General features: G+C 43.9%; 1 protein-coding gene across 1 annotated transcript in view; it reads right to left on the minus strand.

Annotated features, from left to right (window-relative positions):
• Positions 1-14,159, minus strand: part of ASXL2 (ASXL transcriptional regulator 2) — a 138,367-nt gene extending 124,208 nt beyond the window's left edge. Inside the window, exon 1 of the mRNA XM_053588681.1 lies at positions 13,852-14,159. Within this exon, the coding sequence (XP_053444656.1) occupies positions 13,852-13,908 (57 nt within the window). The 5' untranslated portion in view covers positions 13,909-14,159. The remainder of the gene's footprint in view (positions 1-13,851) is intronic.
• Between the last annotated feature and the right edge of the window lie 603 nt (positions 14,160-14,762).

Genomic DNA, 14,762 nt, shown 5'->3' on the forward strand with positions numbered 1-14,762 from the left:
GGGCACAATGTACAGGTAGACTGCACACCTCTGGGTAAAGGGCTCAACTTCAATTTGGACTTTACCTAACAAATGCAAACAATGTACCCTAATCATATATACCCTTATATTAATCTGAAATTGAAAAAAAAAAAAGTTTTACAGTGACCTCTGATGCCCAGGACCAAGTACACACATATTTACCATTAACCAATTTTAGTTCTGTCAAGCAAGGTCAGAAGTAAGAATTATCACAGACATGTTCCAATGTCCAAATATAACTCCAAAGAGTCTTTGGGAGCAAATGCCCTGGTATGTCTTGGAATAATTTTTTTTCACAGAAAGAGAAAATCAGTTTTCCTGACAAACAATACTTTTGACTAGCTTTATTAAATTGTGCTCTTAAAAGTACAATGTCTTCTCTTTTATCTCTAATTTAAGATTAGGTATAAAAATGTAAAAATAAAATAAATAGAAAGATTTAGCACTCCTATGCAAGAAATTGAGGTAGAAATTTTTTTAATTTTAAAAGAAAGTCTCTGCCTTTAAAAAGCACTGTCTTACCGGTATATAAATAGAATTTCCTCCTACGTGGCCACAGTAAAAAATGTTTAAGATAGATACACCTTCAGGATTACCATTATTTAAAAGCACTTAATTTATAATCTTTGAGTGGGGAAAACTTTCTTTTTTTTTTTTTTTTTGAGACAGAGTCTCACTATGTCGTCCTGGCTAGAGTGCAGTAACTCCTGGGCTCAAGCGATTCTCTTACCTCAGCCTCCCAAGTAGCTGGGACTACCGGTGCCTGCCACAACGCCCGGCTATTACTTGGCTCTAGTTCTCATTGTTGTTTGGCAGGCCAGGGCTAGATTCGAACTCTCCAGTCACATGTATGTGTCTGGCGCTCTAGCCTCTGAGCTACAGGCCCCAGGCCGGGAAGAACTTTCGTAATAGGACCTCAAACATAGAAAGAATCAAAGGTAGGCTTAGCCCCCATCGCTCAGTGGTTAGGGCACCAACCACATACACCAGGGCTGGCGGGTTCAAACCCGGCCCAGACCTGCTAAACAATGACAACTACAACAACAACAAAAATAGCTGGGCATTGTGGCCAGCTACTCAGGAGGCTGAGGCAAGAGAATCACCTAAGCCCAGGAGTTGGAGGTTGCTGTGAGCTGCGTGACGCCACCAAGGGCGATAAAGTGAGACTCTGTCTCTACAAAAAAAAAAAAAATGTTTTAACTTTTTTTTTTTTTTTTTTGGGGGGGGGGGGTTGCAGTTTGGCCAGGGCCGGGTTTGAACCTACCACCCTCAGTATATGGGGCTGGCACCCTACTCACTGAGCCACAGGCACCACCAAAAACAAAAAAATTTTTTTAAATGCAGATCCATAGTCACACCAGTTGTATTTTGGGTACTCAGTGTTCACATATGACTAGTGGTTACCACAATGGACAGCACACATATGTTCATCAAGTTCTACTGAACAAAATAACCAAAGAAATGCTTGGCTAATCCATCAAAAAGGCAAAAACTAAAGATTGGTGTATTCCTTGGATTACAGAGAAAAGAAGGAAAAAACTGGGAACCTTTCAAATTTTGAGAAGGGAATATAAATTAGCACAAAGTTTTGTTTTCTTGGAACAGAGTCTTACTCTGTCACCCTGGATAGAGTGCCAGGGTGTCATAGCTCACAGCAATATCAAACTCTTGGACTCAAGTGATTCTCTTGCCTCAGCCTCCTGAGTTGATGGAACTATAGACGTGCACCACCATGCCCCACCAGTTTTTCTTTTTTTAGTAGAGATGGGGTCTCGCTCTTGCTCAGGGTAATCTCTAAGTCCTGAGCTCAGGAGCTCATGCAATCCAGCCACCTTGGCCTCCCAGAGTGCTAGGATTACAGGCATGAGCCACCACGCCCAGCCACTGGCACAAAGTTTTAAAAATCTATAAGGACATATCACAGATTCAAACTTACATACTCTTTTTCCAAAAAAAGGAAAAAAAAAAAAAAAACATTGCCCAACCGGATGGCAGTGGCTATTTACAGGCACAATCATGGTACACTACAGCCTCAAACTACTGGGCTCAAATGATCCCCCCTCCTCCCACCTCAGCCTCAAGTAGCTGGGACTACAGGTGCTTCCATTTATGCCCATCTTACATACTCTTTACCCTAACAGTTTCATTCACACAAATGGGCATAAACACACATCATGTACCTGTGTACACACATACATGCCCAAATGTATGTACTGAAGCATTTGTTACAAAAGGAAAAAAACTATAAATGACCTATATGTCAAGTATCAGAGACTGAGTTTTCAAATGATGGAACACCAAAAAGCTATGAAATACTAAGAAGCCATCAAAAAGAATGAAGCAGATGTATAAGTCATGACATGAAAAGACATCCATGATATTGATAAAGTTACAGAATTTTATGTGAAATATATAGGTATATCTCTTTGTGCACACAGGATTAAGAAATTCAGAAAGCTTTTTTTTTTTTTTTTTAAGACAGAGTCTCACTCTGTCACCCTTGGTAGAGTGCCGTGGCATCATAGCTCACATCAACCTCAAATTCTTGGGCTTAAGCGATTCTCTTGCCTAAGCCTCCCAAGTAGCTGGGACTACAGGCACCTGGCACAACGCCTGGCTATTTTTAGAGACAAGGTCTGGTTCTGGATCAGGCTGGTCTTAAATCTGTAAACTCAGGCAATCCATCCACCTAGGCCTCCCAAGTGCTGGGATTACAGGTGTGAGCCACCATGCCTGGCCCCTCAGAAAGCTATATTTAACAAACTATCAGCCACAGTTTATTTCAGCATGGTAACTACTTTCAATACATCAGTATACAGACTTTCATTTAATTTTCGTTTTAAACAGTATAGTGATTACCTAAGATTACCACCATTCTACAAGTTTTATCTTTTTTTTTTTTTTTTTAATGAGCCTGGCTTGGCACCCGTAGCCCAGTTGTTACAGTGCCAGCCACATACATCAACGCTCGTGGGTTCAAACCTAGCCTGGGCCTGCTAAAGCAACAATGACAACTGCAACACCACCACAAGAAAATAGCCGGGCATTGTGGCGAGTGCCTGTAGTCCCAGCTACTTGGGAGGCTGAGACAAGAGAATCGCTTAAGCCCAAGAGTTGGAGGTTACCGTGGGCTATGACACCATCTCCCTCCATCAAGGGCAACATAGTGCGATTCTGTCTCAAAATTAAATAATTAATTAAATAAAATAATGAGCCTATGTAACTTAAAAGCGGAAATCAATTTGAAGTAATACTACTTTGTTTTTGAAGTCATATTTAAAGAGTTATAAAATTTGGGTGGGGCCTGTGGCTCAGTGGGCAGGACACCAGCCCCATATACCGAGGGTGGTGGGTTCAAGCCCGGCCCTGGCCAAACTGCAACAAAAAAAATAGCTTGGCGTTGTGGCAGGTGCCTGTAGTCCCAGCTACTTGGGAGGCTGAGGCAAAGGAATCACCTAATCCCAGGAGTTGGAGGTTGCTGTGAGCTGTGTGATGCCACAGCACCCTATGGTGGGCGATAAAGTAAAAATCTGTCTCTACAAAAAAAAATAATATAAATAAATGAAGAGTTATAAAATTTAGTGCATTCGAGAATCTTTTAACACTAAAAATATAGTAAATCACATTGTACTAAAAATGTTAAACTGTACAATATCACAAACTATGAGGATGACCTCTACAAGATGGGGAAAGAATATAAAAATAGAGGGGCATTCTGGGTTCTTTGGTAAACAGGACAGATAGCAGGTATTAACAATCTTTTTTTTTTTTTTTTTTTTTTTTTTTTGCTGGGGCTGGGGTTAAACCCACCACCTCCAGTATATGGGGCCAGTGCCCTACTCCTTGAGTCACAGGCGCCACCCCCCCCCCTTTTTTTTTTAAAGAGATAGCATTACCTTGTTGCCCTCAATAGAGTGCCATAGCATCACAGCTCACAGCAACCTCCAGCTCTTGGGTTTAGGCAGTTCTCTTGCCTCAGCCTCCCGAGTAGCTGGGACTACAGGTGCCCACCACAATGCCCAGCTGTTTTTTGTTGCAGTTGGGCCAGAGCTGGGTTTGAACCCACCCCCCTCCGTACATGGGGCCATATGGGGCCAGCCGCCTACTCACTGAGCCAAATGCCACTGTGTTTTAACTTTTTTTTTTTTTTTGCAGTTTTTGGCCGGGGCTGGGTTTGAACCCAGCACCCTACTCCTTGAGCCGCAGGCACCACCCTTAACATTCTTACTAATCAGTTCACTATATAGTTAGATCTTCCACACACTGGCCTCCTTCTAGATAGCTTTTGTAGTGAAAAAATAATATCCTTACAGCATGAGCAAGAGCGAGACTCCCTCTCTACTAAAAAATAGAAAAACTAGCCAGACATCATGGCAGGTGCATGTAGTCCCAGCTACTCAGGAGGCTAAGGCAAGAGGATCACTTGAGCCCAGGAGTTTTGGGTTGCTGGGAGTTATGAAGCCACAGTACTCACTCTAGGGCAATAGAGTGAATGTCTCAAAAAAAAAATTAGAAAGAGTAGACAGAATACATGGGTGAAGAAGCACCAAGGGCTTCTGCAAACCTAAGGTTATCTTCTCAATGTCTATCAGAATTCTAGGTCAGATGCAGCAGCAACATCTTCACAGAAATTTTTAATTTATGTATATAAGAAAGACTTTGCTGGGCGGCGTCTGTGGCTCAGTGAGTAGGGTGCCGGCCCCATATACCGAGGGTGGTGGGTTCAAACCCAGCCCCGGCCAAACTGCAACCAAAAAATGGCCGGGCGTTGTGGCGGGCACCTGTAGTCCCAGCTGCTCCGGAGGCTGAGGCAAGAGAATCACATAGGCCCAAGAGCTGGAGGTTGCTGTGAGCCGTGTGACACCACGGCCCTCTACCGAGGGCAGTAAAGTGAGACTCTGTCTCTACAAAAAAAAGAAAGACTTTGCTTTTGTATTTTTTCCTTCAACGAGCTAGGAGGTATGTGGGCATTCAGAACAGAGGCTTAAAAACAGGATGAAAAGATTATGAGTTTAATAATACAATATTAAAGAAGCAAAATGCAGGATAACTTTACTTCAATAATAAGGAAGAAGGAAGATCAGTCGAGCAGAGTGTTACGTCAAGTCACCCAGGACAAAGAGACCTGCAGAAAGTAATTGCATAAATGTAAATATGTGGTTATTGCTTTGAAAATTATGCACCAGACCAATTTCTCAACTTTTAGCCCATGCCACTTACAATATGGGCATGCAAAAATGCTTACCCACTCTAATTTTTATGTATTCCATGGGCCAAGGATGATTTTGCCTAGTTTTACTTTTTATAGTTTACTATTATAAAAATAGTAGTTTATTGAATGTTTTTCAAGCTGCACATTCTCTCTTGAAGATTCTAATCCAACTACAAATATAATACAAACAGACGTTAACAGGACTCTGCCCCAGTCACTATATATCCAAAGAGATGTAACCAGGCCTGACCATACTCCTAGCCTTAAGAGAAAACAAAATTGGGGTGGCGCCTGTGGCTAGTGAGTAGGGCGCCAGCCCCATATGCTGAGGGTGGCGGGTTCAAACCCAGCCCCCGCCAAATTGCAACAAAAAAATAGCCAGGCTTTGTGGCGGGCGCCTGTAGTCCCAGCTGCTTGGGAGGCTGAGGCAAAAGAATCACGTAAGCCCAGGAGTTGGAGGTTGCTGTAAGCTATGATGCTACAGTACTCTACCCAGGGCGACAGCTTGAGGCTCTGTCTCAAAAAAAAAAAAAAAAAAAAGAGTACTAAAAATTTCAAGCTAACAAATCTGTTTTTCTAACATGCACTGAAGATGTTTTCTAAACATTTTTCTATTATAGTTCATATTTCTTTTTTTTTTTTTGGTTTTTGGCCAGGGCTAGGTTTGAACCCACCACCTCCGGCATATGGGACCAGCGCCCTACTCCTTGAGCCACAGGCGCCGCCCTATCGTTCATATTTCTAAATAATTTTCCATTTTCTACCCTTGCAACGTCAAATAGCCAATTACATACCCTTAACAGAAATTTTCTATCGTACACTTTATTCCCTAAAGTTAAATAACTTAAGGTAAATAACAAAAAAAAAAACTATGTACATTCAAAAGAATATTAATCAATGAACTAGATCCATGCAGAATTAAAATAAAAACAAACTTTTTCTACAAATTGTATTCCACAGATCTCCACTACAGATTGTACTTCTCACCTCTGAAGCCCATACATTTCTCGTATTTTGATGATTTCATTCCCAGAAGTGACCCATAAATCCCTCTAGTGTATAATCTCTGAGGTTTGTCCCTCTCTGCTCCTTCCACCTACAATCACACACAAGCACAATCCTACCACTCTGGGAAGCCGAGGTGGGTGGATTGCCTGAGCTCACTGAATTCAAGACCAGCCTCTGCCAGAGCAAGCAAGACCTCATCTCTAAAAACAGCCATGGGTTGTGGTGGGCACCTGTAGTCCCAGCGACTTAGGAGGCTGAGGCAACAGAATCTCTTTGGGCCCAAGAGTTTGAGGTTGCTGTGAGCTGTCACACCACAGCACTCTACCAGGGCAACAAAATGAGACTTGTCTCAAAAAAAAAAAAAAAAAAAAAAAAGATAGCACATTTTTTTAGTTCTGCTTTGCAAAACCACTCGGGACATCATCAAATATTTTTTGTTTAATGAGACCAACTTTAAACACAGATCTAAAATCAATGTAATGGCTCTCAGGATCTCTCGCCTATTACAAGTTTTTCTTTTTTTTTTTTTTTTGTTGTTGTTGTTTTCGGCCAGGGCTGGGCTTGAACCTGCCACCTCCAGCATAGGGGAATGGCGCCCTACCCCTTTGAGCCACAGGTGCCGCCCTATTACAAGTTTTTCAACTTAAATTTCATTGGCCAGGTGAGGTGGCTGATCCTGTAATCCCAGCACTTTGGGAGGCCATGGTGGAAGTATTACCTGAGCTCAAAAGTTCCAAACCAGTGTGGACAATACAGCAAGATCCTATCTCTATAGAAATAAATAAATAGCCAGGTGCAGTGGTGTGTAAGTATAGCCCCAACTACTCAGGAGGCAAAGGCAGGAGAATTGCATGAGCCCAGGGATACCAGACTGCAGTGAGGTATGATCACACCACTACACTGCTGGAAGCCTTGGCAACAGTACACATCTCTCCTCCAAATCATGTCATTACCACCATTACTACCACCCTTAAAATTTAAAACATGTGAAACTGGGCTGGGTAGAACAGCTCATGCCTATAATCCCAGCACTTTGGGAGGCCAAGGTGGTTGGATCACTTGAGACTAGAGGTTCAAGACCAGCCTGGGAAACACAGCAAGATTCCATGCCTACAAAAAAAAAATTTTTAATTAGCCAAGCCTGTTGTGCACTTGTAGTCCCAACTACTCAGGAGGCTAAGGTAAGAGGATCACTTGAGCCCAGAAGTTTGAGACTGCAGTGAGCAATGATGATGCACTCCAACTTGGGCAACAGAGCTAATATCTCAATTAAAAAAAAAAAGAAAAGAAAAACTATGTTAACCTGTTTAACTAAACCCTTAAATAATGTTTTTTTACAACTATTATGTTCAGATAGGTTAAATTTAAGATCAATAGGAAGACAGTCCAGTATCTTAAGTAAGCATTTGAGATCAAGATCACCTAACTCTCAGTTCCATTACCTCTCTTTCTACTATCCTTAGTTACTGCAGCCAGTCTATAGATTTTAAGTTCATTTTATAATTTTACTATTAAGTAATAATTGTGAAGCCATGTGGTGGTACCCACCTGCAGCCCCAGGTACTCAGGAGGCTGTGGCAGGATCTCCTGAGCCCTAGAGTCCCAGGCTGTAATGCAACAGCCCCGCACTAAAGCTCGGGCAACACAACATGATACCATCTCTTAAAAATAAACAAATAAATAATTTAAAAAATTATAATAATTATAAATCTTTGTTTTCTCAGTTTATTGCAATTTAAATCAATCCAAGTAGCTCTCCTACATTGTACATACACTCATCTCCTATCCAAATCATATATATACATGACTTATTGAATAAATTCATTTGTTGCTATATTATTTGTCAAGAAAATAACTCTAATACTGCTCTCAAAAACCGAACAGTTCCACAACACAGCTATCATAATGAAACAAGACAGTGGTATCTATGACTCAAGGAGTAGGGCGCCGGCCCCATATACCAGGGTTGGTGGGTTCAAGCCCAGCCCGGCCAAAACTACAAAAAAAAAAAAAAAAAAGAAAGAAAGAAAAAGAAAGGCAAACATAATGAAATAAGAAACAGATACTAGGGGCACCTGTAGCTCAAGCGGCTAAGGCACCAGCCACATACACCAGAGCTCGCTGGTTCAAATCCAGCCCTGGCCTGCCAAACAAGGACAGCTACAACCAAAAAATAGTCAGGCATTGTGGCAGGCGCCTGTAGTCCCAGCTACTTGGGAGGCTGAGGCAAGAGAATCGCCTAAGCCCAGGAGTTGGAGGTTGCTGTGAGCTGTGACGCCACAGCACTCTACCGAAGGCGAAGAAGTGAGACTTTATCTCTAAAAAAAAAAAGAAATGCCATAGCGCGGTGGTTACAGCGCCAGCCACATACATACAGTGAGGCTGGAGGGTTCGAACCCGGCCCAGGCCGGCTAAACAATGACAAGTGCAACAAAAATGTAGCCGGGCATTGTGGTGTGCACCTGTAGTCCCAGCTACTTGAGAGGCTGAGGCAAGAGAATCGCTTAAGCCCAAGAGTTAGGGGTTGCCTTGAGCCATGACACCAGGGCACTCTACCCAGGGTGATAGCTTGAAACTCTGTCTCAAAAAAAAAGAAAGAAAGAAAGAAAGAAAGAGATACTAGCCACACACAATAGCTTGTATCTGTAATCTCTTTTACTCCAAAAGCTAAGGAAGGAGGATTCTTTCAGCTCAGGAGTTCAAGACCAGGCTGAGCAAAAATGACATGCCACCTCCACTAAAAATAGAAAAATGAGCCAGGTGTTGTGGTAGGTACCTGTAGTCCAAGCTACCCAGGAGACTAGCACAGGAGGTCTGCCGGAGCCTAGGAGTTCATGATCAGTCTGGGTGATAATGCAAGACCCTGACTCAAAAAATAAAAAAGCCAATACTGCCTATACTCATAAATATAGTAATTTTATGATTTCCTTGCTAAACGTCTGTTCCTAGAACACTTGACCCCTTAATGCCTAAGAAACAAGTTTAAGCCTTTTCCTAGTCCTCTGAGTATCTACACTGCACTATTTCTTTTCTTTTTTTTTTTTCTAATTTTTTTGAGACAAAGTCTCACTATGTCACCCTTGGTAGAGTGCCCTAGAGTCACAGCTCATGGCAGCCTTAAACTCTTGGGCTTAAGCAATTCTCTTGCCTCAAGCTTCCCAAGCAGCTGGGACTACTAGGTGCCTGCCACAAAGTCCGGCTATTTTCTTGTTGCAGTTATCATTTTTGTTCCGCTGGCCCAGGCCAGGCTTGAACCCACCAGCCTCAGTGCATGTGGCTGGCGCCGTAACCACTGTGCTATGGGCGCGGAGCCTACACTATACTATTTCTTGATTTATGTCATAGTTACTTTTGTTTGTCAAATCACCAATTTTCTTTTTCTTTTGAGACAGAGTCTCACTTTGTCACCCTCAGTAGAGTGCTATGAAGTCGTAGCTCACAGCAACCTCCAACTCTTGGGCTCAAGTGATTCTCTTGCCTCAGCCTCCTGAGTAGCTGAGACTACAGGCGTCTGGCTACAACACTAGGCTATTTTTAGAGACCAGGTCTCGCTCTTGCTCACGCTGGTCTGGAACCTGTGAGCTCAGGACAATTCACCAGCCTTAGCCTCCCAAACTGTTAGGATTACCACACCCGGCCTTCAAATCACCATTATTCTGTAGTCTGAAATATTATTAAGTACCTTTGTTTAGTCCTCCTACTTTTACTTTTATCTCTTCTACGAACAGAAAACTCTGGAACACGTAGATTATTTTAATCTCCTCACTGATTAAAAAACAATACTGGGCGGTGCCTGTGGCTCAAAGGAGTGGAGCACCAGCCCCATACGCTGGAGGTGGTGAGTTCAGACCCAGCCCCAGCCAGAAACTGCAAAACAAAAACAAACAAACAAAAAGAAAATACAAAAAGAGTAGAGCGTTTTCCAGATTTTGGCTACAAGAAAAAGGAAAGTAAGTTTTAGTGTCACCATTCTCTTCCTAAAATTCTAAAATTCATTTTCACTTAGAGCTGGGCACAGTGGCTTAACCTACAATCCAAGTACTTTGGGAGGCCCAAAGGGGAGATCAGTTGAGGCCAGGAGCTTGAGGCTACAGTGAGCTATAATCTCGCTACTGCACTTCAGTAGCCTAGACAAAAGGAGTGTCTCTTAAAAATAAATAAATAAATAATTTTCACTTAGACTGGTACTTTATAAATTCACCAGCATCAAATAAAATTAACCTATTAAAATAAAGCTATTAATATACTGGTCCCCTTAGGATCTCAGAATTCTACTCAAACTAGCCTTTCCATCTTTTAAATATTATTTTTAACACACAGGACATAAAATGAACAAATAAACTAATTTACTATAGTAACAGCAAAATGATAGATGCAGACTAATTTTCTCATTTGTTACAACCTCCCAGTGATTAGCTTATTTTACCCAAAGAGATCATAATTGAAAAAGCACTCTTAAGGGCAGAGGCTGTGGCTCAGTGAGTAGGGCGCTGGCCCCACATACCGAGGGTAGCAGGTTTGAACCCGGCTCCAGTCAAACTGCAACAACAAAAAAATAGCCAGGTGTTGTGGTGGGCGCCTGTAGTGCCAGCTACTTGGGAGGCTGAAGCAAGAGAATCACTTAAACCCAAGGGATGGAGGTTGCTGTGAGCTATGATGCCACGCACTCTACCAAGGGCAACAAAGTGAGACTCTGTCTCCAAAAAAAAAAAAAAAAAAAAAAAAAAACAGCACTCTTGGCTCAGTGCCTATGGCTCAAGAGGCTAAGGTGTCAGCCACATACAATTGAGCTGGCGGGTTCAAATCCAGCCAGGGCCCGCCAAACAGCTGCAATCGCAAAATAGCTGGGCGTTATGGCAGGTGCCTGTAGTCCCAGATACTTGGGAGGCGGAGGAAGGAGAATAGCTTGAGCCCAGAAGTTGGAGGTTGCTGTGAGCTGTGATGCCACAGCACTCTACCCAGGGCAACAGCTTGAGGCTCTGTCTCCAAAAAAAAAAAAAAAAGCACTCTTAAGATTCTTGAGACTTGCCAGGCACAGTGGCTCATGCCTGTAATCCAGCACTCTGCGAGGCCAAGGAGGGTAAATTGCTTGAGCTGAGGAGTTCAAGACCAGCCTAAGCAAGAGTAAGACCCCATCTGTAAAAAATAGCCAAGCTTTGTGGCAGGTGCCTGTAGTCCCAACTACTTGCGAAGCTGAGGCAAGAAGATCTCTTGAGTCCAAGAGTTTGAGGTTGCTATGTGCTATGATGCCACAGCACTCTACCTAGGGCCACAGAGTGAGACTCTGTCTCAAAAAAAAAAGAAAAAAAGAAAAAAAAAAAGATTCTTTAGATTTAAAATTAACATTAGAGTTGGGGGTCTGCCTACCTGTAATTAAAATTTAGCATGCTTCTTTTATTAACAGAAAGAGATCTTGAGGCATCCAAGTAGAATGTAAAATAGCCTTCTGGAGAGAAGCAACCACTCCACCACCAAAAAAATTATTTCTAGTTTTGTTTTTTTGTTTTTTTGAGACAGAGCCTCAAGCTATCGCCATGGGTAGAGTGCTGTGGCGTCATGGCTCACAGCAACCTCCAACTCCTAAGCTTAAGCAATTCTCCTGCCTCAGCGTCCCAAGTAGCTGGGACTACAGGCGCCCACCACAATGCCCAGCTATTTTTTGGTTGTAGTTGTCATTGTTTGGCAGGCCCAGGCCAGATTCAAACCCGCCAGCTCTGGTATGTGGCTGGCATTTTAGCCTCTTGAGCTACAGGGGCCACCTATTTCTAGTTTTTAACATTTTAGAAAGAAACTAGCAGCATAGTCGCAATCATGGAATTAAGTGAAAATACTCAATAAATAAAAATTACTACTTCTTCACACTTTTTTTTTTTTTACAGAGTTTCACTCCGTTGCCCTCCGTAGAGTGCCATAGCGTCACAGCTCACAGCAACCTCCAGCTCTTGGGCTTAGGTGAAACTCTTGCCTCAGCTTCCCAAGTAGCTGGGACTACAGGCGCCAACCTCACACTAACTTTTTCACATTTCCAACTAAAACAGAAATACAAGTTGAAGATTCATCAACCCCCTAACACATAAAGTTTACGACTGAATAAACAGTATGACCCAAATTTGGGCAAATAAAAAAAGACCAGATGTTAATATACCAAAATGTTACAGATAACAGATGAGGGGGTGAAATATGCTATTTTTTGTTTTCTTCTTTATACTTTTCCACAATTTTCCATACTTTCCCAAGGTGAGCATTACTTTTGTATTCAGAAAAATCTCATTTAAAAAATAAATTATACAGGCGGTGCCTGTGGCTCAGTGAGTAGGGCGCTAGCCCCATATACCGAGGGTGGCGGTTCCAACCTGGCCCCGGCCAAACTGCAACAAAAAAATAGCCAGGCGTTGTGGCGGGCGCCTATAGTCCCAGCTATTCGGGAGGCTGAGGCAAGAGAATCGCCTAATCCCAAGACCTGGAGATTGCTGTGAGCTGTGACGGCACAGCACTCTACCAATGGCAACAAAGTGAGACTCTGTCTCAAAAAAATAAAAGATAAAAAATAATAATAATGGAAAATAAGTCATATGACACATAGTAAGAGTTTATTTAAAAGGGTTCCCATGTTGCCCATTACTGACATGATTTACCATTTAAGAGATAAATCTCTCTCACTCCCCACCATTGAAATGCTGCTGTTTAACGTCCTATTACTCTTCTGCTGCACACTCAACGAAGGAATGAACTTCACTTTCTCCTAAAGTTTCACCTTTACACCCAAAACCGCTTTTAATTTTTCCTTAAAACACAGTGAAAGTTCTCACTAATCCTCAATATTCCACTTCTTAAACCTACCATTAAATTTCTTTATAACAAAATTAGGAGGAAAAACTTCATTCATCCCACTTACTACAACTTCGTTAGGCCACTGTGACTTTAGCTGCTAGAGAAAAGTGAAGGCCGAGTAAACTACACGTCCCACCATGCATTGCTGCCTTGTTCAGGGTAGGTCTCTACGGAAACAGAAAAAAATTCTACAAGTCCCACCTGTTACTTCGTTTCTAATCACCTCCTGCACTTTCAGCTCCAACAGCAAACAAAAACAAAAGCCTCGTGATCTCACGTCGCCACCGAGAGCAAGACAAACAGGGGGCCCTAAGTCTGAAGGAATGTCTGCTACAGCCGGTAAATTCTATCAAGCTCTAGCGCTCCCCTCTTCTTTCCGGGGCTGAATGCACGCACAAGCCTTCTATCTGCATCCAATGGGGGCTCTCCAGCCCCACAAGGGAGAAGAACCGGTTACTGTGCAAGCACAACAGACCCCGTGCCGGGGAGGGGGCTACCTCAGAGTGGGAATGAGAGCGACGTGACCCCGAGAGAGCCTCAAAACACCAAGAGGACTCATCGCAGACGGTGCAGAAAGCCGCAACCCCGCGGCTATCACCTTCCGCCGGACGCCTCCATTCCCACAGGGATCACGACCCCGACACTAACCGCCGCCCTCTACTGCGGTTTTATGCCCCCTCAACCGTGTTGCTGGGCCAGTCACTTCCCTTCCCGTGCGACTGGCGGGTGGTAAGAAAACAAAATCCTCTCGGCCTTCCCCTCCGTTCCCTCCCCCTTACCGTCTTGGCGGCCTCCGCCCAGGTCCTGCCCTTCTTCCTACGTCCCTTTTCCCTCATGTCGGGTCTTGAACTGACTGAGAGGCTCCCGTGTCCGGGCTCCGGCCGCCCTCCCTTGCCTGCTCTGCCCTGTGCTGCTTTTCCCGCGGTGCTGGGAAAGATAGGAGAAAGGGGAAGTCAGGCCGGAGGAGCACCCAAGCAGAGGAAGCGGCGGGGGTGGTGCGCGGGGGGGTCTATGGGGCGGCCGGTCCTCCTGCTGCCGTTGCCACTGCTACCGCCGCTGCCATATTGGGTTCTTACTGTACAGGCTGCCGCTACGGTCATGTGACCGCTCCCGCGCGGCCGTCACTACTGTACGCAGCCGGCTGCGCGAACGAGCGCGGGCGCGCCCCCGTGTGTAGAGCAGGTCCGCTGAGAGAGCGAGCCGGCAGCCTGCCCTGCGTCGCCACGCCCCCTCCCTTCCGGTGTCCGCCTTTCCGCAGGAGCATGCGCGCGAGGCAGGATCGACAGTAGCCTGCGTCGGACGCTCAGCCTGAAAATCCTCCTGCGGAAGTGGAACTTGATCCACCCGGAAAGATAAATTGAGTGATCCCGACCGCGTGCGAGGCGCCAAGTTGGTTGTAGAAACCTGGACCGGCAGCTTCTTCTCTCAAAGTGTGACCCTGCCAACTATTACTTGGATTAAGTCTCACATTTGTGTTTTCTCATTTATTTGTGTTCATTTTTACAAAGAATACCTTTTTGAAGGTTTTGCAGTAATTGTCTAGTTCATCCCATTCGATAAATGAGGCAACAGAGATTGACTTGCCAGACTCATGAGTGTGGCCTGTTGGAAAAAACAGAAATCACATTGCCAGTTCAGCGTCCGAATTTCTGTCTCCCTAGAAAGCATCAAACTTAGAGGACAGGTTTTT

This window comes from Nycticebus coucang, chromosome 4, assembly GCF_027406575.1.
Source record: "Nycticebus coucang isolate mNycCou1 chromosome 4, mNycCou1.pri, whole genome shotgun sequence".
Classification (NCBI taxonomy): domain Eukaryota; kingdom Metazoa; phylum Chordata; class Mammalia; order Primates; family Lorisidae; genus Nycticebus; species Nycticebus coucang.